Here is a 25,332-nt window from a genome sequence, read left to right as displayed (position 1 = left end):
ATCCAGACCTCACCACAGGAACCCCTACGGACAAAAGTCCTTTTTCTGTGAGCTGGATCCCCCTCACCATAAGAACCATACAGTCACCTGGACTTTTTCCAAAGACTGTAGTGAAACATCTGACCGACGGCCATCGTTTTCCCACAATGCATTCTGAAAAGTAGTGGTCACATGACGGGTCAATATAGACCACGATGCAGAGAGAGGGTCGGAGAAGAACAGACAGGTCTTTGAACTGAACACGACAGAATGAAATCAGCTGGTTCAGTCGTGTGTTTGTATTTCTCACAAATAAACGACCTAAATATAAACGGTTACGGTGAAGAAATGCTAACGCTAGCTGCTAACCTTTAGCTTGAGCTGTTAAATGAGCGACAGCTTCCTCTCGAATAATCCAAGCCATTCACGTAAAATCCCCATGTTAAATATAACGTATCTGATTCATATTTATCCATAAATATTCCACTATCTCCGAGTTTGGTCTTTATCACAGAAATACTTTATTCAGTCGTTCTGTTTCATAGATTAACATTTGTAACGATAAACAAATTCTGATTGGCGGCACGATGGTGAAGCGGCTAGCGCTCACGCCTCACAGCAAGAAGGTCCCGGGTTCGATTCCCACCTGGACGGGACCTTTCTGTGTGGAGTTTGCATGTTCTCCCCGTGTCTGCGTAGGTTTCCTCCGGGTACTCCGGTTTCCCCTACCACTAAAAACATGTATAATAGATTCACCTCTGGGGCCAGGACTCCCCTGAAAAAGAGATTATTGATCTCAGTGGGACTATCCTGGTTAAATAAAGGTCAATAAATAAATAAATTAATTAATAAGATTCTGCACGCAAGTAGTGACTTCTGTCCGAATCACCGACAGAATCAGTTACTATACAGTCTACTATAGTGCGGGCCTGTGGAGTGAATGAGGGGTTAGTGACGAGGGTGGACGTTCGGACACAGCCGATACTGGGAAGAGGTCAGTCATCTGTTGTAATCCAATGTTTTAAGACTCCTTTTATGAATATGCAAACATATTTTACTTGTGTTTACGTTGATATTGAGCTTCGTCCTCCCGATGTTTTCATTTGTTCATGCTGATATTGTCCATTGTCTTCTCCCCTTTAGTTTGGGCTAAGTCTTGTTAGCAGCACTTATTAAAAAATATTGCAAGTTTTCTGCCATTTTATGACTTGCGAAAAATGCAATCAAAATGTGTTCTCATATTTACGTCACTAATCGACAGCAAACGTTTGAAACTGATATCTCTACATTTCCCTATTCTCCCGCAGCGCCTTCATTTGGCCTGAGTTTATTACTTAGCCCCATTTTATAAGACTTCATGACATTTTACGGAACATTTGGCGTCGCCGTTCGAGCGTGCGGGAAAAATGCCGCGCGGACGTCGCCGTGTTTTAATTAAATCTGAGAAAGTCAATGGTCTGAGCGGCTGAAATCCGTCTTTGTGGAATGATGAGGTCAGGCTTCGCCGTCACGGACCTTCAGACTATGCAGAACTCGGACTGATTCAGGGGAAGGAGGTGAGAGTTCATCTGAGGTCACGCACTCATCGACCAGAAGATCAGACCAAATCAGACCATGTGTGGAGCTCCAGAGCCGGATCGATCTGCAGCCTCACTGACAGACAGCAGTCATTAAAGGAAAGGTCAGACAGAAGCAATAAAACTGTAATAAAACTGGACTTGTGCTTTTGACACGAGGCGGCACCAGGGAATAAACACAGAGAGAGAAATGCCAGGGTTTGATTACGCCTTGGATATTATTGTGGTATTAAAAACAAACCTCCACGATAAGGGAGAGTTAAGCTAAGAGTTGGTCTGGACCTGGTTATTCGGGAAGAAGTCTGGGTTTGGATCCTGTAAAGCAGGTGTAGGCAAGTTTTCTTGGTGGAGGGACGATTTTCTTTATTGTAAATAGACCGAGGGCCGAAGCTGCTGATTATTAGCCCAAAATACACTGGAAAAATGACCATCTTAAATGAGATAAATTAGTTAAAATTGCTTGAATAAAAGTTCTTCTATGTTGAATTTGAGTCAGTTTAAACTAATCCAAGATACACGCACCACTCGATGTAGGGGTTACATCATACACTGTACATAATAAAATATATATAAATAATAATAATACATTAAAAATGCACATAGATTAAAATTGTGTTGAGCCTGGTAAAGACAACTGGAGCAACAAGAACACGGACTATAATACGTGTATTAATGTGCCCTTATGTCATGAAATCTAGTGAATGTGGCTGATATTTGGCATTGGAAACTGAAAGAAATATATGAATGGTCGCTTTGTTACTTGCTTTGTAGCGATCTTGCAGGAAATAGTAATAGTGTTTGGTTCTGTTATTATGTGAATAGTTCAAACAGTGGTTGTGAGTTTGGTTTGCGTCAAAAAGCTGTTCTGAAAGGAAACGAGTTCTTCATTTTTTGTTTTTTTGTTTTTGCTATTGTTCCTTGTTGTTGTTTTGTTTACATTGATTGTACTATGAGAAATGAAAAGTTTATCATTTTGAGTTGGGGGTAGGCGCTCATAAGCTTTTGCTTCAGCCTACTCCTTTTGAGCAAAATGTATGCTCATATAAATAAATAAATAAATAGATACAAATGCTAGCACCAATGGATGGAATATCTACTACTAGAGGTTTTATCTCGTCTAAGACCAGACCAAATCTACTCAAACCTTAGATTTAATCTGTTAATTCAAGTAGATTTATGCCATTTCTTCCTTAAAACGATTATTCTTTTTCAAGTGCACTTCTTTCAAATGCCAGTGTTTTACATAATATATGACCTAATTGGGTGTATTGACAGTATTTCTACCTTTTTTTCTCCCATTTAACTCTAATAATGTTAAAAGTACTCTCTGATTTGTGTAATAATGTTTCTCAAAATCATCTTGGGGGCCAGAGGTGCTGTGCTGCAGGGCCGGATTTGGCCCCCGGGCCTGACGTTGCCTACCCCTGATGTAAAGTCCTTGGTTTATTTCTGTCGTGAACAGAAAAAGTAAAAAGGGTTGAATCATTAACATTTCCTCACCTTCACAGCACAGTTACAGCCAACAGCGCTGTATGTGGCGTGTAGGTCGTTTCTGATTATATTATATTATTTATATCAAGTCTAAACCCGCCTCTGAGGCCCTCGGAAAGAACGCTTTCCCGTCTCGTAGAGGCTTCATGTGAGACGTGTTTGCGCACCCCTCCACACTACGCAACCCGACTCTGCGTGACCGCCTTCGACTGGACACGACTCAAGAAGACTCGGCGAGACTGAGAATTAGAGCAAAATCGGGCATAAAAGTCGTGTAGTGTGAGCTGACCTTTAAGTGGAGACTCCAGGGGACGTCACAGAGACTTAGTGACTCTTCAAATGGAAAGTTCCACCTTTAAACGGACTATAGGGAGTTTAAAAATGTTAAAACCAAGTATTTTCCTCCCCCTACATGTTCCAGCCTTGTCCTAATGTGTAGAATGAGCTCAGACCTGTTCAACTGCCTCTAAAATCCTGCACTGTCACTCAGAAAGGTGTCACTCTGAAGTGCCGTCATGCACGAGCTTAATATAGAAGCTGCAGTTACACGTATGGCCTGAGGTGGCAGTAGTGAGTATAAAATGGCCAACTTGCATCCAGCCCCTTTAAGAATAAACTTTGCAAACCTGTCATGGTTCTTTTAAACACTCTTCTTAATGAGCTGCAGATACTGTTGTGTGTTTGGATGAATGTAGCAGGATAAAGGCTCATTAACATTTACGGATTGTCCTCTTGTGTTTCCTCTCGCAGAGCCTCTTAATGACTGTCTGAGAGCGGGACCCCCCCCTCTACCATCTGAAAACACTGACTAACTGACTCTTCACTTGTACAAACATGAAACGTCTAATTAATTACTGACTAAACGTGTGAAGTTTATCGCCTGGAAAACGTCTCTTTCGATTGAAGCCATTATTCCTGACGTCAGAGGGTCGTTTTCAGGCGAGTCGCTGACGATCAGAGATGGTTATATTGAGATGAAGACGACGCTCCTCCGAAACATCTGAGCGCTGACGTGAGTGGGCGGTGAAGAATCTCCGCTCTGTCCCACGGGGTCAGGCATCATCGCGGCGCTGCGGTTCATTAAGTGATGGAGAGAGAAGCTGCAACTGTTTTCTTAGAGCTAATCTCTCTATCAGCGGCAAAGCGAGAACAATTCATGCACAAGGCAATTCCAAGCAGATGGTGGCAGATGTCGGCTCAGTTTACTGGATACAAAATGTGATTATACGTGTAAAATAGAGGAGCTGTCTCGCACTGTGAATGCTATACGCTCTCTCTCTCTGGACAGTGTTTAACTCACAGTGCAGAGACCTGAGCACTGGACTAATATGGTCCTCTTTCCTGGTTCTTGTCAGGATTCACCGATACCACTTTTCCTAAAAAGCGATACGACTGCGAGTACTTTGATGTAAGTACTCGCCGATACCGAACACCATTTTCTTCAACAGACTGACTTTTCCACAGCAGATTGGTTTGTAATTAGTTATTTTACTCATTTACATTTCCTTGAGTAAAGTAGGCGACACTTTATATATAATATTATTTTTAAAGTTTATTGCTCTGTCCATCACAGACAGAACAGCTCATGTCCTAAAGCTCCTCAATGCTTGTGCTTTATTTTATAGTATTGAGATGTTGCTCATTACTGCAGATAAATGTTCTCTTTTCTCCTTTACTTCAGCTCCGTGTGGATTTTCTTGTCACGGTCAAGGTCAAATTTATTTATAGAGCACATTTAAAACAGTGCTGTACACAAAAATACATATATATATATACAGTGGGGAAAACATCCAATACAATGTCTATGTGAAACTGACCAAATACTTTTTTTCCCCACTGTATATATATAAAATACACTATTCAAATCGAAAGTATACAAAAATAGAGATGCAGAAGTACACACAAAAATACAAAATACAACACAAACAAATGCCAGCAAAAAAAAAAAAAGTACTGCTCAGTTTTGGTTCAAAGGCCTCGCAAACAAGTGGGTCTTCAACATGGACTTAAAAAGGTTTAAAGACTGGGCTGCCCTAATATTTAAGGGCAGTTCCAAACACAGTTACACAGTTCCAAAGTGTCGGAACCGCAACTGCAAAAGCCTGGTCTCCTCTGGTTGACATTCTGACCTCAATGTTCTGGTCGGAGTATGGACAGACAGAAGCTCAGAAAGGTATGGTGGAGCCATCCCATTCAAACACTTAAACACCAACAACAACATTTTAAAGTTCATTCTGTGTTTAACAGGGAGCCAATGTAGACGGGGCTTATATGTTCAAACTTTTTGGTAGCAGTGAGCAGACGCGCTGCAGCGTTCTACAACTGCAGGCGATGGATCGAGCTTTGGTCCAGCCCACAATACAGCGAGTTACAATAATCCAAGCGGCCCGTTATGAAGGCACGGATCACACGCTCCAGATCAGAATGTGGTAAATACGGCTTCATTGAACTCAAAAGACGCAGTTGGTAAAAACTTGACTTTACTACTGAGCCTATTTGCTTTTCCAACTTAAAACTTCTTGTGTGTTTATAGTAACGTATCCAGTAGCTTCAGCATTTTGATTGAAACAGCTCAATAAGAGATACAACATAAACATGCTGTATCTCTTTAGGTTTTTTTTTTCTGAGGACTTTTTAGTCGCTGGGTTAGATTTTTTCAGATGAATAAATCCCTGGGCCAGAACGGTTAGCTGCGAGCTAGTTAGCATGATTAGCCTGTGTCTTGTAAACACTGCAGACGCTGCAGCACTGACAACATTAAGCTCTGGTTAAATCCAGCTCAGACTCTGGTTTAGGGAGTGTCGTCTGTAATAAAGTCAGCTCTGTGTGGAATATTGCATTCACACTAAACTATTCTCCAGTTTGTTGATATTTTCTCTTCAGTTTGTTGATATGTCCGGCTGCTCCTGTAGGATGGTATCGGGACCTCATTAATGAGTACGAGTATGAGCACAAGCATGTGGTATCGGCCCGATACCCGATACTACAGAGCCAGTGGTGTATTCTCTTTCTCTCGGGACACGGCCAGTGTTTAACTCACAGTGGAATAAAGTTTGTAAATGCTGAAGGAAGAAGCTACATGAGGCCGTGCATGATGTTAATGCAAAGATGAGAAGAGAAAAAGGGGAAGAAGCAACAAGAGCTTGTTACATTCAAACCAGTCGACCACGCCTTTCTAAGCCACGCCCCCACACACTCTGGCCATGCAAACACTGGTGCATTCTGTTCTGCACTAATGCCTTTGTTGCACCAGGCAGAGGATCGGGCCCTTTACTTCTGATCTTGGCCATGTTTTTCAGGCAGTTAAAAGCTGCTGATGTTTTTGCGTTGATGTGACTGGTCCATGATGATTGTTTAGTTAGAGAAAGTCTGATCTGATGGATGCAGCGACAGGGTGATTCAAATCGATATTTCAAACAGAAAATGCACCATTCTCGCCTAAATGAGTGAAACTCTTCTCCTGTGAAGAAGAATCAGATGTGTCAGGGCACTTCTTCCGGCTCCACTTCACGGTTTGTGTCAGTTTTCAAACGTGGAATCTCTAAAACGATGGAAAAGTCCAGAACGCCCGAGCAAACAGCTTGTTTACGCAGCACATAATGAGTTTGCTTTGCTCCATCCGTCTGCAGAGATGACGGAGGGAAACGCGGTGTTTCAGCGGCAGTAAATCTCTCTCCATCTGAGCGGTGACGCCGGGGCCCCAGATGCTCTGCCCGAGTTTATTATTAGCTCCACAGAAGTGTCAATGCGACGTCCTTCTACACACCACACGCAAGAGAGAACAGAGGCTTCGCTCAACAGGAGACGATCACAGAGAGGGAACTTCACATACACAGCAGTCAGATGTTTTTAAGGCGAGACGCTGCAGGTGAGAACATGGATTCTTCACGCAGTGGTCAATGTTAACATCTTAAAACTCACCCATTACGGTGTTTGTTTTGTGGCTTTTTCTCGACTTGCTTTAGTTTTTCAGGAAATCGCTCCAACATGGCGGCGCTCCCTTGTCTTTCCCACGTTTATTCATTCACTAAAATTGACATGTGTGGATTCCATATTACTCCCATTCTAAAAGCTCTTCATTGGCTCACAGTCACTTTTCGTTTCCATTTTAAAATCCTGCTGCTGACCTTCAGAGCCTCCCTCCTACATTAGAGACTTGTCCTTAATCCTGCTCTCGGAGGCCGAGGTCTCTGGATCAGAACCTGCTCATGGTCCCTCGCACTCGGTTCAGGACCAGAGGAGATCGCTCCTTCCAGGCGGTCGTGCCAACACTCTGGAACGATCTTCCGCTTTCCCTGCACTTACTTGATTGTGTTGATGTTTTCAAGAGCAAATTGAAAACCTATTTGTTTCAGAAAGCCTTTAAATGTCAGTGGATTAAGGCCTGTTTTATGATGGTTTATGTGTTTCTATTGCAACTTTGTGAAGCCCTTTGTCACTTCTCTGTCTGTGAAAGGTGCTGTATAAATAAACATGACTTATTTACTTACTATCCATAGTAATGGATAGTAAGTATACTATCCATAGTAAGTATACATAAGTATACGAGTGCTAAGAGGGCATGCACCGCTTTGCCACGTTCATTTGGGAAAATGTAAGTTTGAGGCAATGGTGGCGCAGTTGGTAGAGCGGGTCGTCTTGTGATCAGAAGGTTGTGGGTACGAATCCCAGCTCCCGCAAACGCACACTGTCGTTGTGTGCTTGGGCAAGACACTTCACCCTCCTTGCCTCTGACAAAAAAATGACAAAAAATGTGACAAAGAGACAAAAATTTGATTAAAAAAGGACAAAAATGTGATAAAAAATTGACAAAAAATGACCAAAAAATACGAAAAAGGGTAACACTTTACATTACGGGCCGGTAAGTCCGTGGTCCTTATAGTGGTAATTGCTAGTAATGACAGTAGTATTTACATTGTAATTACAGTGGTTATTCTTGGTAGTTATTGTGGTACTTACAGTGGTACTTACAGTGGTACTTACAGTGGTAAGTACTAGTATTTACAGTGATAACTCTGGGTTATTATTGTGGTACTAAAAGTCATAATTACTAGTTATTAGGGTTGGGGTTAGGGAGACACAGAGTTACCACTGTATCTCTCATTACTATGAGATACTGTGGTAACTCTTAGTAAAGAAGGTCATACTTCTATGTACTTTGATACTTTAAATGATAGTTTCTAGTAGTTTCAGTGATACTTCTATGGTACTTATTTGTAATTCAAGAACACTACAGCAGCAATTCATAAGTAGTAAATGTGGTACTTCTACACACAGACGTAATTTCTAGGATTGTGTGACTATAAAACAACATAAATCAGAATTAGGGAAAACAAGAAGTACAACCTTCATTACTAAGACTTACCACTGTATCTAAAAGTACATAACTTGTAAATCTCACTATAGTATCCTTTAAGTACCACAATAAGCACCAAGAATTACCCCTGTAATTACCACCATACGTACCATTGTAAGTACCACTGTAAGAACCACAATAAGTACATAGTATAACCAGTATAAATACCACTGTAATTACCACTGCAATTACCACTGTAAGTACCAAGGACTTACCGGCCTGTAATGTAAAGTGTAACCCAAAAAAGTTACAAAAATGAGTTGAATACCCAACAAAAAAATGATGGAAAAAAAAAAATCTGATGACGTGAGGAAAAACATCCTCTCGGTTCAGGCGGGGGTTAAGAGGTTAAGTTTGTGCTCCATACCACGTATATGGTGAAGAGCAAAATAGTAAATGTCATGAAATAAATAAAAGCCGCATCTGGAAAAATCTGGTTTGGACAACTGATCTCGTCCAACATGACGCCAGGATTCCTCACCATAAGGAGCCAGTGGGCCAAGCAAAGCAATATCTGCGACTGTAACGCGTTCCGGGATCCCGCCCCGGAGCAGCTGCGGGGAAGGAAGCGTCTGGGGAGAGGGAAGTCGGGGATCTCTGCTCGTGATTCTGCGTAAAACGAGAGCGCGCGCTGTTCCCGGTAATAATCAGCCGAGTCCATTTGCAGATGAACAAAAGGGTCTCATTTTCCCTAAATCGCTGATGACATAACTCCATAATCCCCTCTGTTCTTTTCACAGGACCCAGAACAAAAGGTAGCAGCGTTTAATACAAGAAAATCACTCTCATTTTAATATGAACGATAATCTCCACTCTTTTAACCAGGCGATTCTTTAAACAAGGTTAATACAGGTCAAACGTGGCGCTTTTCAACGCCCAAACACTTCATTTTAATGCCACAAAAGGAAAAAATCTACACTTGCATCACTTCTAAAGATTTGTTTCCATTCTAGTATAATGGAATAACTTAATTTGGAAACAGCAAGAAACTTTTTGTCTTTATTTCTTGACCTTTCTTGCTTCTGCCTGTATAAACCCAAGTTGAAAATCCAGTGTCATCATTTTCCTTCACTTTCCTGGGCCTAAATGTATAGGAGTCTGTATCCAGTCGGCGCTGCAGAGGGAGGAGGAGGAGGAGGAGGAGGTGCAGACAGATTGAGTTAGAGCCGCTTCCGACAAATTGGGCCTGTTTCACAATCGGCCAGTGCTGCAGATAAGGCCGACACACACGAGGCGGGGGAGATAGATGGAGCGTGAAGCCACTAAACCTCGGTAACACTGTCGGGGCGAGGAGTGTCACATTAAGAGCTGAGTGACTGCCCTTCGATGCTTTAAAGGCTCCGCTGCCGCGCACTCACACGCTGTCCCACTTCAGGGGGGAGTGGACCAGCTGTTTCTGAGACGTGACTTCACCTGGGCTGTTCAGAATGAGGAAGAATCTGCGGTTTTCCATGTGTTCACACGTGCAGGTGTTTTGTGTTTCCACAGCGATCCTCCATATTATTTGGAATTGCTCGATTCATCCTCTTCTATTCAATACACAAATACGTTTGATGCAATGGGCGAGGAACTTCTCTATGGTCCTTATGGCGGGAGCTGACATTGCTGTAATTACGCCCCCTGGTGACTCCAAGAGACACTGGGAAGCATTGGTTCTAATGGGACTTCAAACGTCCCACGAACGGCTTAAAAGTCTGGCTCCAAAGAGTTTTTCTTTTTCTAAAAATCGCTATGATCCATGTGACCGCGGCAGGTGAAATATTTTAACCACGCTGGTTTTTGTTTATCAGCCACAAGATTGGAAGCATTTTCAGTACGTTGACTGGCTCCAGAGCTTGATCGACAGGCTTTGTGGAGGCTCCGCCCATCCCACGAGTGCAGGGCTTCCCGCCTTTTTGCCCTCTCATTTTGGTGGAAAACCAAGTCAATACGGATCCAAACCAGCACCAGCACCAGCTCTGAACCAGCCCCTTGGTGGAAAAGCCCTAAGACAGAGAGAGGGATGAAATGCTCCTCTCTCTTGTCTTCAGGGGAGGACATGGCTGCTGTTGTGAAGTTTGTTCTGGTCTCTAATCGGACAATACATATCTAATACCGTCTAATACGTATCTTTACCCAATTAGTGGTTATACAGTAATCCTGCAGGCTTTCTAGTAGCTATACAGCGTATACCTGCGTATCACGTAGACTACACGTGGGCGGCACGGTAGCACAGCGGCTAGCACCTCCGCTTCACAGCTAGAAGGTCCCAGGTTCGATTCCCACGAGGACGGGGCCTTTCTGTGTGGAGTTTGCATGTTCTCCCCGTGTCTGCATAGCTTTCCTCCGGGTGCTCCAGTTTCCCTTACCACTAAAAACATTTGCACATGTTTGCAATATTCTGACCTGAGCCTGGCTCCAAATCATGGAGATGGGGCCCCGGCACTGCCGTCGACCACTGCTCCTCACGAGTCGCCCCAGCAGCATCGAAGGACGGGTGGACACATTTCCCTACGGGGACAATACACAGGGCTGCAGCCTGATCCTGTGGCTGCGAATGACTGCTTATGAAAACTGTAGGTAACATTACAAAGGTTGTTCTAAGGACTAAGGTAAACTCAGGAGGGAATGAACGTCAATTGTGGAATCGAATGGAATTATTAAACTTGCAGTAAAAAGTACCATCTCAGCGATGTTTGCCAAATCAATAGGAAACCTCAGGGCAGCCAAAAACGTGTCTGAAGGCCACATTTGGACCCAGCACTTTTGGCACCTCTGCACTCTTGGCTTGGATTTTAAAACTTCTGTGCATTTTGATATTCACGAACAATCGTCAAACCGCCATTTTTTCCCGAACAATAATCGTGACTAAAAAAAAGTAGAATCGTGACATCCCCACTCTGTCTACCATTGTCCCTGAGAAAGGAAACAGTCTGTTCTCGCTCCTCTTGTCGGTGCTGTGTCATGTAACCTGATCCGCGTTTCACAGTGTTCCTCCCGAGTTGGACGAGATTTAAAAACAACTTTCTGCTGTCACGATTTCCGCCTCGTCATGCCCAGACTCTCCGGTTTCCTCCGGTCTCTGCAGTCGCTCCCTTTCGATGATTCAGACTTGGCATTGAGCGACACGGCAGCGGCAGCAGCTCCGAGAAATAAAACCCCCTTTTTCTATCTACAGGAGACGGCGTAAAACTAGGCAATTAGGCCCGGCAAATGACAATCAAATAGAAACTGCAGTTTGAGTGGTCACGAAGGGCGGATCACGAAGCTAAAGCAAAGGTTCACAGGGGGCTCCACTGTGTGTGTTATTAAGGCTGCTACACAATGGACATGACCACTATTAAATCCTTCATAAATCACTGCTTTAATAGGCCTTCTAATACATTACTCTGTGCAAATTACTCAGACGAGCTGTGAAGCAACCATTCAAAGTCAAACTGAAACATCTCAGTTGGAGTCTCTGTACACAGACAGCACAGGATCAGGCTCACACCTCACGCCACACTCTGCATAAGAGAAAAGATACTCAGATATTGCACATGTTACTTCACAGTCTTGTTGTACAGCCTGACAGCAGTGGGGATGGACCTGCTCCTTCTTGCACCGAGGGAGTCTCAGTCTGCCACTGAAAGAGCTGCTCAGCTCCTCTACAGTCTCAGTGGGGGGGAGGTGTTGTCCATGATGGAGGTGAGCTTGGCTAATACCCAGGGCTGCTCGATTACAGAAATAATAATAATCACGATTATTTTTAGTAATAATTGAAATCACGATTATTCAAACGATTATTTGTTGCCTTAAAAAAAAATATCTTTGTTTTATTTATTCATTTTTTATTATTATTTTAACCTCTTAACTCCCACCTGAACGGAATCCCATTTTCTCCAGTTTGGCTTTACCCTAATAAAAAGCTGTTTGGGAAAAAGCACCAAAAGAGCCACAAAAAAAAAGAAGAAAGCAAGGATGTAAACGCAAGAAAAATGTGACAAAAATTCAACAAAGATGTGACAAAAAATCATCAAAAAAAGACAAAAATTCAACAAAAAGTGACAAAAATGTGACAAAAAATAAAAAATAAATAAAAATAAAACATACAAAAGGTGACACAACACAGCAACAACACGTGGAAAAAGATCAGTTTTGTGGGTCTTAGCTTTCAAATGAGGTGTTACACAGCCAAAAGAGGACAGAATGCATTTGGTTTAGGCGGGTGGTAAGAGGTTAAAAAACAACTATGGACTACATTTTCTTTGGACAATAAAAGCATTTTTTATAATATGCTCAGGTTTCTAAACTAATCCTATAGGGATACCTGCCCCCTGCTGGCCAGCCCTCACACCTGTCCAACAGAGCCGCGCGGCCTGATGACATCATCACTCAGCGCTAATGTTTTTATGTCAAACCAAAGCCTGAGCCTATAGCTCATGACATGTGAAGGGAACAGAAACAATCATCTCAGCAGCATGAAGTAATAAGAGTTTGTTTGAGCTCCGCTGATCTGCTCCTGAAGAAGAGTTTTAGACTTTTCTACTAAACAAAACCAGTGTCTGAGCAAAGGATGTCGAGGCTTCTAAACAGCTGTTCTCCTTTCAGCACAAGGAGAGCTCTTAACAGTGGCGTTATCTCAAGAGTTAGGTATAAAACATATTAGTACAATATTATTTACAGTTCTGTCAGGCTGCGCTGGTGTTTCAGCTGATCAGATGCGTCACACAAACCGCACTTTTTGCGCTTTGGATGGACGAGCGGGAGGGCATCCTTAATAATCGTTTGTTTTTGTGATCATCTAGTGCAATAATCGAAATTGTAATCGAATTCCGATTAATTGCACAGCCCTACTAATACCCTCCTGTCCCCCAGGGGGCAGCCCAGGACAGAGCTGGCCCTCCTGATCTGCTTGTTCAACCTGTTCCTGTCCCGCTCTGTGCGGCCCGGGGCCCAGCACACGGCGGCGTAGTGGAGAGCAGAGGCCACCACAGAGTCATAAAGTCCTGAGCAGAGGCCGGCTCACTCCGAAGGACCTCGGTCTACTCAGAATCAGAAGGTGGAGGCGACTTTGGTCCTTCTTGTACGAGGCGTTGGTCCAGTTTATTGTTGAGCTGAACATCCAGGTACTTAAAACTGTCCACCTCCTCACTGTCCTGTATCTTACAACTTACAACTACAGCGAAATGAAATGTGCGCTTCATTAAGGAGGGTTTACTCACACAAATAAAACTCCACAAAACCACACACTGTAGATTTAGAAGAAATGACCAAACTCAGAGCAAAGTTACAGAGATGTAGAGTAAGAACATAAAAAAACAATGGAATCCAGAAGCCAAACATAGGGCCAGATAGCGTCAGTGAGGGGAGGTGTAACTGCAGCTCCAGTGAAGACTGATTAGAGCAAAGCTGCATCTAAAAAGTGGCAAAACACCGTAGCTCCTTTCTCCTTCTCCTTAACTCCCGCCTGAACCGAGAGCATTTTCTCCAGTTCAGCTTTACCCAAATCCTGTAGGCCAGTGTAACACCTCATTTGAAAGACCTCTCATTTTTGTCAAATGTTCGTGACTTTTTCGTCAATTTTTTTATTTTTTTGTCCATTTTTTTGGTCCATTTTTTGTCACTTTTTCGTCAAATTATTCGCATTTTTTGTCAAATTCTTATCACTTTTTCGTCAATTTTTTCTCCATTTTTCGTCAAATTTTGGTCCATTTTTGTCTTTTTTTGTACATTTTTCGTCAATTCTTTCTTACTTTTTTCACATTTTCATCCTTGTTTTCGTCTCAGTTTTGTCGCTATTTTCACACCTTTTCTCCAGAAGCTTTTGGATTGGGGTAAAGCTGGAGAAAATGTGCTCGGTTCAGGTGGGAGTTAAGAGGTTAAAGGGATATTTCAGGTTTATTGACATATGGCCTCATTTCCTAGTTATCAAGTGTTGTTGATTTCTGGAGATTTTTTTTATTATTATTATTCATGCAGTCCTTAAATTGAAGAGTTCAGTGGTGCTAGGCTAGTGCTAGTGCTAGTGCATGTCTATGGTAACTAGTAGCCTGCATCAAAAACAGTCTGACCCGAGCACAGTGCACCTGAGGCAAATCATAACACCAGATCACACATATAAACATCTGTGTCGACTGGATAATTTTTGAAATATAACCATTTTGCGTTATCTTTAACTTATCTTTAAGCAGCATCAGCTTCCTGGTTGTAGCTACGCAGCGGTGGAGGGATCTGCTTGGTTACCGGATCTACAGTAGTTTGTTTACCTGGAATTCACAAAAAGGAGCTTTCTACAAATCAGATATGGCAACGTTTGGAGGACGAGCCCATGATTTTGAAGAGGTTTTTTAATGCAGGCTACTAGTTACCATAGACATGCACTAGCCTAGCACTAGCTTAGCACTAGCCTAGCACCACTAAACTCTTCAAAACCCGCACAATGGACTACAATATATACTACATCCTGCACTTACCAACCAAACAAATATAATCTGAGCACTGAGCACAGCCCAAGTGTTTATTGCAAGGTTACAAATAATGTGCCAGTTCAGGGGGGGCCCTTGACTGTTGGGGGCCCCAAGCGACTGCCTTATCACAGGTAATTCATCCTGCTGCCAGCGGAGTGCGCTCCAATCAACGCACAAGACAGATAAATGTGCAATCTTTTCTCATCCAGTGCATTCCCCAAGCACACATTCATTTATAGTGTAATATAGAGAAACACCAGAGCGGAGAAGTAAATTCATAAGCCACGCAAATAAAATGTCCACTTTAAACCACTGTCTTTCGCCACAAAGGACTTTTAATGTGGGCCTGTCCCGCCGAGACCCGCCGCAAACTGTTGTAAAGAAGCTCATTTCAGGCGCCACAAAATAGAAACCTCGCATTTTCAATTATTCAGTCCGTGTCCGCAGTGCAGTGACCGCTGGAGCCGTAATGCCCTCCGTTTGTGAGAGGTGCAAAGGGGGCCCCTAATGTACGGGGCTTAATGGAGATTTAGCGCAGCCTCGTCCGGGGCCTGCAGGAGCGGGCGGAAACGGAGGGATTACATGGGAGCAGAGCTGCAGAGGGGCTGAATGAGCTGAAGACAGATGGAGCAAAGGCGAGGGCAGAAATACTGGGCGCAGGAATGAAACGCCGGTGCAGGACAATTTATCATGTTTGATTAAATTGAAGAAACAAGAGCGAGGACGAATCAGGGAGGTCCCAGAGTTGTTGTTTTTTTTAGCTGGTCAGCAAAAAAGCGGCCGCTGGAATGGGTCAAGACTCCCGTACGAGGAATTTCTACTAGTGATGGGGTTTTCAGCTCTTTTGGGCGAGTCGGATCATTTGCATCGGCTCATCATGAAGAGACTCATGGAGGAGAACCCAAATGGCTCTTCTTCTTTTACCCATGCAGTTTCCATTTCAGAAACACTTCCGGTTCTTGACCCACCAGTCGAGAACCACTGCTTTAGAGTGGCCCAAATGTTCGATTCAGACAAGTGTGACCGCTCTCGACAGCCCTTTAAGCAGACTGACTTTCATTTGCTTTCCTGTCACTCAGAGAATAGAATTTAAAACAGCTCTGCTTGTTACAAGTCTTTTCATGGTTTAGCACCAAAGTACATCTCTGACATGTTGGAGCCGTATGAACCATCTCGGGACCTGAGAACCTCAGGGAGGGGCCTCCTGGTGGTTCCCAGAGTCAATAATAAACACGGTGAGGCTGCGTTTCAGTTTCATGCAGCTAAAATCTGGAACAGTCTTCACGAAGATGTGAGACAGGCCTCAACTCTGACAATGTTCAAATCCAGGCTGAAAACAGTTCTTTTTGCCCATTCATAAGACTGAAAATATTTTATCTGCACTCCTGCCTTTTACTGTAATTGATAAATGTGTATGTTGATGTCCAGAGGAGAAGGAGCGACAAAACAGAGGTTAGGTAACTTTGTGTGAAGTAAAAATAGTGCTCAAGACAGAGTGAACCTAAACAAAACTTAAAAATGCATGTAACTGAAAGTATTTTATCTGCACTCTTGCCTCTTACTGTAATTGATTAATTTTGTGTTGATGTTTTTATTGATTGTATTTGTTTTTCTTATATTTTATGCTGCTTTAACTGTGAAGCACTTTGAATTGCCTTGTGTATGAATTGTGCTCTACAAATAAACTTGCCTTGCCTTGCCTTGCTCAGACACTCGGATTCGAGATGTTGAAATCTTTACCTTACATGTTTCCGCCATCTGCATCTGACTCTTGGTGACGGCAGACGGCGGCTGAAACATGTACAGGTAAAGATTCCATCATCTCTAGGAATAGAATAGAATAGAAACTTAGAAAAACTTGATTGTCTACCATGCACAATGAACAGAAAGTGCGCCCAAGACTTAGGTTTGTCTGGATGAAAGTCAAGCCGCCGTCTTCAACCCCCCTTTTGGCCTTATATGCAAATTGTAAAGGGTCCAAATGTCCCTGAAGATGGTTGCATATAACTCTCTCCACACTTACTAAGTATGAGGGTCAGGCCTGAAGTCTTTCATGTCCTTGGCCCTTGTTGTCCTGGGAAGGGGGATTATGGTGGAGGTTTTCCACACAGTTGCTGGAAGAGTTTGGTAAATACTTCCCCAAGCTGCTGGACACTGTCTCTCTAATCCTAGTGTCTGACCAAAGCAACCTTGAAAGTTATACTGGTGACACAAGTAGACTAGGGTTGTGCCGATGGATGATATCATCGTCCATCGTGATGGATGAGCAACATCACGATGTAGAGCCACCATCGTGATGCCACGCCCCCTCCTGTCAGAAACACGCACTGGTCTTCTGTAGGCCTGGTAAACCTACAAACTTTGCAGGGATTGCACTGTAAATTGAATCATGGATATAACTAATATGCACGCTAGTGTCAGTACCTGCCAGAAGCCAAGGCAAGGCAAGGCAAGTTTATTTGTAGAGCCTGATTCATACACAAGGCAATTCAAAGTGCTTCACAGTTGCATAAATACAAGAAAGCAAATAGAATCAATAAAAAGATCAACAAAAAATTAATCAATTACAGTAAAAGGCAAGAGTGCAGATAAAATACTTTCAGTTATATGCATTGGTAAAAAGAACAGTTTTCAGCCTGGATTTGAACATTGTCAGAGTTGAGGCCTGTCTCACATCCTCGTGAGACTGTTCCAGATTTTAGCTGCATGAAACTGAAACGCAGCCTCACCGTGTTTATTATTGACTCTGGGAACCACCAGGAGACCCCTCCCTGAAGTTCTCAGGTTCATACGGCTGTAACATGTCAGAGATGTACTTTGGTGCTAAACCATGAAAGGACTTGTAACAAGCAGAGCTGTTTTAAAGTCTATTCTCTGAGGGACAGGAAGCCAGTGCAGAGACCGGAGCACTGGACTAATATGGTCGTATTTCCTGGTTCTTGTCAGGACTCGAGCAGCAGCTTTCTGGATGTACTGTAGCTGTCTGATAGCTCGTTTAGAGAAGCCATGATGCGTTAGCCGTAATTATTAAAGTAAAGACGCAGCTGCTCTATTTCTGACTCGCAGAGCTCTCTCTCTCTCTCTCTGCAGCTCAGAGTTTAACATCGTTTGCATTTGCTTTGCTTCGTACGGAAACTTAAACCGTTTTAAAATGACGAGATGGATCTCACATCGGAGCTAGCTGAGCGCGCATGGGTTCGGATTATTCTCACGAAGGACCGAGAGAGGAGAGAGAGAGGAGAGAAAGAGGCGGTGCAGGAGGTACGAGGTTACAGCTCACGGACCGGGCAGCGCGTGGAGCGGCTTCAAAAACGTGAGCTACGACTCAAACGTGGACATATTGTCCCGTTCACCCACGGTTTCTTAAACATTACGTTAAAATTGAGCAAATGCAAATAATAAGCTCAGATTCACATTTGTATTACTGTGATAAGAGCCTTGGTATTGAGGAGCAGATGCTCTGAATAAGTCGTTCTCCTCTCAGACTTTTACGCACAGGTTTTAACACATTTCTGTTACAAAATCTGTGTTCCATGACTGTGTTCAGATCATGTTTAGTTTAGATCCATTTATCCTGCAATCTCACATTTTCCTAACATACATAGTAATATGCAGCTTATATAAAGGCTATGTAAATGTCTTTAAAAATGCTTATAATGAGAATCATCACGATGGTTCACTGTAAACATCGTCAACTGCCAATTAAGGGAACATCGCCCAACCCTGAAGTAGACACAATGAACTTTGCTCAGCTAAACACCTTCACTGGTCTAATGGCTGATGTACACGAGGCAATTCATTTTGTCCTTTAAGATAAAACCGTGCACATCAAGCACGACAACATGAGAGTGAGGGATCAGGCCCGAACTCGAACACAGTCAAAGAACTCTCCCTCCAAAATCCACCAGAAGGAAACCCTGGACCAACCACAGAGAAACCCCTGCTCGACCTGGACGTTTTCTGATCTTCAAATCACAGATAAAGCACGTCCTTATCAAGACACTTCATTTCCTCTTTAAGGATAAGGATCGTGAAGAGACAGTGGAGAATCTGTAAAACCATTTGAAAACGAGGAATCGGGTTTTCCGCCGATGGTGAGATTAGTTTCCCGTAAACGACGGGACTCGGCCGGTGCGTCTCAGGTGCTGCTCTGAGGAGCTTTTGTTTCCACTGGAGCTGAGTCAGGAGTCTGTGTTCCCCTGGTCTCAGCGCAGCCCATACTGCGGATCAGTACTGCGGATACTAGTACTGCAAATACTACTACTGCTACTGCTACTACTGAACTACAGAGCCCATACTGCGGATCAGTACTGCGGATACTAGTACTGCAAATACTACTACTGCTACTGCTACTACTGAACTACAGAGCCCATACTGCGGATCAGTACTGCGGATACTACTACTGCAAATACTACTGCTACTACTACTACTACTGAACTACAGAGCCCATACTGCGGATCAGTACTGCGGATACTACTACTGCAAATACTACTACTACTACTACTGAACTACAGAGCCCATACTGCGGATCAGTACTGCGGATACTACTACTGCAAATACTACTACTGCTACTACTGAACTACAGAGCCCATACTGCGGATCAGTACTGCGGATACTACTACTGCAAATACTACTACTACTACTGAACTACAGAGCCCATACTGCTGATCATTACTGCGGATACTACTACTGCAAATACTACTACTGCTACTACTGCTACTGAACTACAGAGCCCATACTGCTGATCATTACTGCGGATACTACTACTACTGCTACTACTACTACTCGGCTACAGAGCCCATACTGTGGATCATTACAGCGGATACTACTACTACTGCTAATACTACTACTACTACTACTACTACTCAGCTATAGAGCCCAAACTGCGGATCATTACTGCAGATACTACTACTACTACTACTACTGCTACTGCTAATACTACTACTACTGCTAATACTACTCAGCTACGGAGCCCATACTGCGGATCATTACTGCGGATACTACAGCTACTGCTACTACTGCTACTGCTACTGCTACTACTACTACTGCTACTACTACTACTACTCAGCTCCAGAGCCCAAACTGCGGATCATTACTGCAGATACTACTACTACTACTACTACTGCTACTACTGCTACTCAGCTCCAGAGCCCAAACTGCGGATCATTACTGCAGATACTACTACTGCAAATACTACTACTACTACTGCTACTACTGAACTACAGAGCCCATACTGCGGATCATTACAGCGGATACTACAGCTACAGCTACTGCTACTACTACTACTGCTACTACTACTACTGCTACTGCTACTGCTCAGCTACAGAGCCCATGCTGTGGATCATTACTGCAGATACTACAGCTACTGCTACTACTGCTACTGCTACTGCTACTACTACTACTGCTACTACTACTACTACTCAGCTCCAGAGCCCAAACTGCGGATCATTACTGCAGATACTACTACTACTACTACTACTGCTACTACTGCTACTTAGCTCCAGAGCCCAAACTGCGGATCATTACTGCAGATACTACTACTGCAAATACTACTACTACTACTGCTACTACTGAACTACAGAGCCCATACTGCGGATCATTACAGTGGATACTACAGCTACTGCTACTACAACTACTACTACTACTACCACTACTGCTATTGCTACTGCTACTACTCAGCTACAGAGCCCATACTGCGGATCATTACTGCTACTACTACTACTGCTACTACTACTGCTACTGCTACTACTCAGCTACAGAGCCCATACTGCGGATCATTACTGCTACTACTACTACCACTACTGCTACTGCTACTGCTACTACTACTACTCAGCTACAGAGCCCATGCTGTGGATCATTACTGCGGATACTACAGCTACTGCTACTACTGCTACTGCTACTACTACTACTGCTACTACTACTGCTACTCAGCTATAGAGCCCAAACTGCGGATCATTACTGCGGATACTACTACTGCTACTACTGCAGTAGTTTAGATTGTAATAAGTCACAATCTAAACACCATTCTTAGGATTTTTCCATACTCCCTGATCACCACAGGGGGAGCAGCTCATGAAAGTTGATTGAGAACAAACACTGGAGCTGGCGGTTTCCCCGAATGCCCTCTTCCTCAGAGCCTCCGGGGCGTTTGTGAGTAAACCCGCTCCCCGGACAGTTGCATCACGCTCTGCCCCACAATGCTCTGCTGCGGCTGACAGGACACGCCCCCTCGCTGTTCCTCCCAAGTCTCTCTGCTGTTCCAGTCATTCTCACCTCCACACGCACTAAACAGGATATTACAGGCCCTTTTTAATGCGGTTCATTAGAGAAAAGAGCTGCAATATAGGAAACCTGGCACGTCTTGGCTTTGACGTTGAGGTAAAAATACTGTAGTGATATTTACTCAACCATTTTAATACAATATGGCCATTAAATTAGTTTTATAGGCTGTGATAGAAAAGATTGTGCACCATTTTCTGAAAGACATTTCATATAGAGGATGTTGTTTCAAGAAAGCAGAGAAGTGTACCTTCCTATTCTTCCAGTTATTGGCTCTGTAATATCAATCTGGCTCTTGCAGGTTATATTACCATGGTTGATAACAATGTAATGATCAGCCTATTACTATCTACATAAGCACGTTATTAATGGCCTACTAGTCTATTAACAGATATAACAAGCAGCTTATTAACCCCTTAACTCCCACCTGAACCGAGCACATTTTCTCCAGTTTGGCTTTACCCCAATCCAAAAGCTTCTGGAAATAAGCTGTGAAAATAGCGACAAAACTGAGACGAAAACAATGATGGAAATGTGACAAAAAAGTGACGAAAAATTGATGAAAAAGTGGCAAAAAAATGTCAAAAAAATGACCAAAAAAATGACCAAAAAAAAGAGGCAAAAATGTGACAAAAAACTGACGAAAAATGTATGAAAAAGTGGCAAAAATGTCACAAAAATGTCACAAGAAATTGACAAAAAAATGACAAAAATGTGATAAAAATGTGACAAAAAAATGACAAATATGTGACAAAAACATTACAAAAAAGTGACAAAAAAGTGACAGAAAATTTATGAAAAAGTGGCAAAAATGTCACAAAAATGTCACAAGAAATTTACAAAAAAATGACAAACAAATTACAAAAATGTGACAAAAAAGTTACAAAAATGGGTTGAATACCCAACACAAAAAATGATGGAAAAAAAATCTGTTGACGTGAGGAATAAGATCCTTTCGGTTCAGGTGGGAGTTAAGAGGTTAAAGCAGTACTAAGTAACTCATGCCCCTAAAGGCCATAAGCGCCACTGCGTTTTTTCCTCATTAATTGTCCGTGAGAGTAAATACTACGCTGACAGAAAAGACAAAGGGACAGAGGGATATTGTTCATCCAAATTACACAATGGAGATCATTTTTTTCACTCAAGCTTGGCTGTAAATACTGTTTAAGTGGCGCTAGCCCACAGTTAGCTTTGCCTGTTAGCCTGTTAGCTTCTTCTTCGTGATTCCATTAGTGACACCAGGGGGAGATGAAAGACCCCCCAATCATCCCATTAACACTTGTATTACCCCCAGAGGGACCATGGAAAGGATTTAGGAAGGTAATACTTTACAAGCATATTATTAATGGCCTACTAGTTACTAATGCTTACAAGGAGTAGTTTGACATCCGCACAGTAAAGTGAAGATATTACTGCACGGATGTTGAAGTACTCCTGGTATTATTACTCCTTACAATATAGTTCCCCTTTTTATCCGCTTAGAAAATCCACATTGTTTAATTTTGTGTAATTATACTTTATCTTGTAACACTTCACGTAACCATATTTAAATAGGGAAAATGTGGAAGAGTTTGGTAGCTTCTATCTTCACCTGGTTTGGATCCATAGAGGAGAGGAGGAGAGGCTACATGCTAACGCCGTCTGTGCTGTGTGACTGAGGACACGCGTGAAGACCAGACAGGTACACATGAACTCGTCTAAGCTCAGGTAAGAACATATCTCAGTATGGAAAAAACGGTGGCCTGTTCCTTTAATACAAAGCGCTACAAAACTGAAAGACAAACTTGAAACAAATCTAATTTCACCACAAGTAATGGCAAAGTGGGTGCAGTGTCCGGCTCCAGTTTTATCTTGCATTAAAAATATTCCTATTCCAACTTCTAATTTTACTTTTGGAACCAGAGAGGGAACATTGCAAAGCCGAACATTAATGAGATGATTACTGTTTCTCTTGCACTCACCGGTGTAGAGACTCTGATGCTGTGACCCGCCCTCGTCTCCCGGCGCTCTCCGCCGCCCCCTGTCGTATCCCGCCGGCCCTGCACCGCCGTACCTCCCTTTACTCCCATGCTCCGCGGCGCCGCCCTGCTGGTAGTGGAGGTGCGGGTGAAGCCTGATGGCCTCCGGGCTCCCGACGATCACCCGGTTTTTCCTCACGTGCTCGGGCGTTGCCAGGGGCGACCCGCCGCAGCTCTGCGACGGTTTCCCGGGCCGCGGCGAGCGCTGGCTCAGCTCCGGACTCGACTTGTTCTTCCCCGGCTGCTGCGAGATGTAGCAGCGCCCCTTTAGGTCCGAGTGCATGGGCTGGTAGTCGCCCGGCAGTCGGCTCGGGGACCTGTGCCTGTCCGGGAGGTGCGTCTCCAGGTCGCTGAGCGATCCCCCGCGCGGGCGGCAGCTCTGCGGGAACGTGTGGTACTCCGGCGTCGAGCTGTGCCTCCTGCCCGACGGGTTGTGCTTGGGGTCGGTGCACTTCCCGGACGCCTCGCAGTGCTTCTTCTCGGACTTGGCGTGATGGCCGTATCCTAAATTGAGCTTACTGTGGGTGTTGTCGGGGCTGTCCGTGCTCCCCGCGCTGGACGTGCTGCTCCCGTCGCCCACGTCGCGGAGCGCACCGGGGGCGGGGCCGCTCTGGCTGCTCTGGCTGTCGATGGAGCTCCTGCACCCGCCCTGCTCGGTCAAAGCCCCGCCCCCGGTCCCGCCCCCTCCTCCTCCGGCTGCCTGCGCGGCCGCCCGCTCCTCCTCCAGCATGAGGCACACCTCCTTCAGCTCCAGGTTCTCGCGCAGCACCTCGGCCTGCCTCTGCTCCAGCTCGCGCAGCTTCTGCAGGTAGATGGTGACCTCTTTGCGCATGATGCCGGCGCTGAAGCGGCCCAAGCGCTGCCACTCCCGGGACACGCGCTTCCCCTTCTGCCGGTCGTCGTCCAGGAAGCAGCACAGGTCTCGCAGCTCCTGGTTGTCCTCTTGGAGCTTCTGATTCACGTCCTGTTTCACACAAAGACACATAGTGGACACATCATTAAAACTAAGATACTTCAGAGCTGCTCAATCCAGTGCTCTGTAGAAAGTTTGCCAATATAGCGCATAGTAGGGATGTACCAATCCGATATTCAGTATCGGTAGCCGATCCAGGCATTTTGAGAGTATCGGAGCTGATCGGATTTGATAACTGGACGGGTCTGATACAAAAGAAGGCCGTGAATCTGCGGTCCTGGATCTGCAGCGGTTCCAGCCTGCAGGTTAACCGCTCCGCAGTGCTTCGAGGTTTATCACAGCGCAGTGGCAAACCTGCAGACTGGAGTCGCTGCAGATCCAGGACCACAGATTCACGGCCTTCATGCTGTCGCTAAGCTAGGCTATTGATCTCATATATTTGGTTTATTCTAATTATTGTGTCTTGCACATTAGTAAGTTCCCTCATGGGCTTAAGACACTTTTAAAAACAGAATTCAGATGCAACAAAAAACTGTACAACCAATCATAACAGAACAACATCCACATCACACGGAAGGATATACTTTCACTTCTCTACTATCGTTAACCTGCCGCTGCTTCTGAAAAAGTTTCTAATTTAAAATTCAAAGCTAAAGCCAAAACCTCTGGCATATTTATAAAAAACGCCAACTGGTGAAACTACTAATATCCATAGGCTATAATATACAATAATATACATTATATACAAATATAATAATATAAAAAGACTGTATCGTATCGGTATCGGCCAGATGAAGTGTCATAAAAGCAGATCGGTGCATCCCCAGTGCATTTATCATTTATATCACAATATAAAGGAAAAAAATAACTCTAACGATATTTGCAGATATTAATGACAAAACAATCAAGTCAGTGCTTTATTTGTCGTTTATTTTGTCGTTTTCAGGTGTTGGGTTCGTCCTGAGCCGCTGTGGGCCGACCTGAGCATGTTTTTGGAGGCTTCTGTCTCCTCTGATCCTCTGAAACACTGCAGCGCCTCCTGGGTGTGTCCCTGTTTCAGAGCGTGGTGTCCTGCACTGGTCAGCTCCTCCTCCTTCCTCTTCCTCCTGCGCAGCTTCCTCCGCTCCCGCCGCCTCCTCATCTTCTTCTTTGTCCTCCTCCTCCCCCTCTGGCTCTGACGCCACCTGAGGGTCACCTCTGAAACTCCGCCTCACAGTTGAGCCAGGACTCGAATATAATCCATCTCTTTGTGAGGTTTGTGGACGAGAACATGAGCGGGAGCGAGAGTTCA

At 44.0% G+C, this 25,332-nt stretch overlaps 1 protein-coding gene across 1 annotated transcript in view; it reads right to left on the bottom strand.

Moving 5' to 3' along the window:
* Positions 1 to 25,332, bottom strand: part of LOC306971002 (uncharacterized protein) — a 50,581-nt gene that overhangs the window by 20,087 nt on the left and 5,162 nt on the right. The window contains exon 2 of the mRNA XM_079567127.1: positions 23,072 to 24,092. Coding sequence (XP_079423253.1) covers positions 23,072 to 24,092 — 1,021 coding nt within the window. The remainder of the gene's footprint in view (positions 1 to 23,071; positions 24,093 to 25,332) is intronic.

The sequence above is a fragment of the Gobius niger genome (assembly GCF_951799975.1).
Source record: "Gobius niger genome assembly, chromosome: 12".
Lineage (NCBI taxonomy): Eukaryota > Metazoa > Chordata > Actinopteri > Gobiiformes > Gobiidae > Gobius > Gobius niger.
The sequence above is the reverse complement of the archived record's forward strand: the minus strand, read 5'-3'. Positions and strand labels throughout refer to the sequence as shown.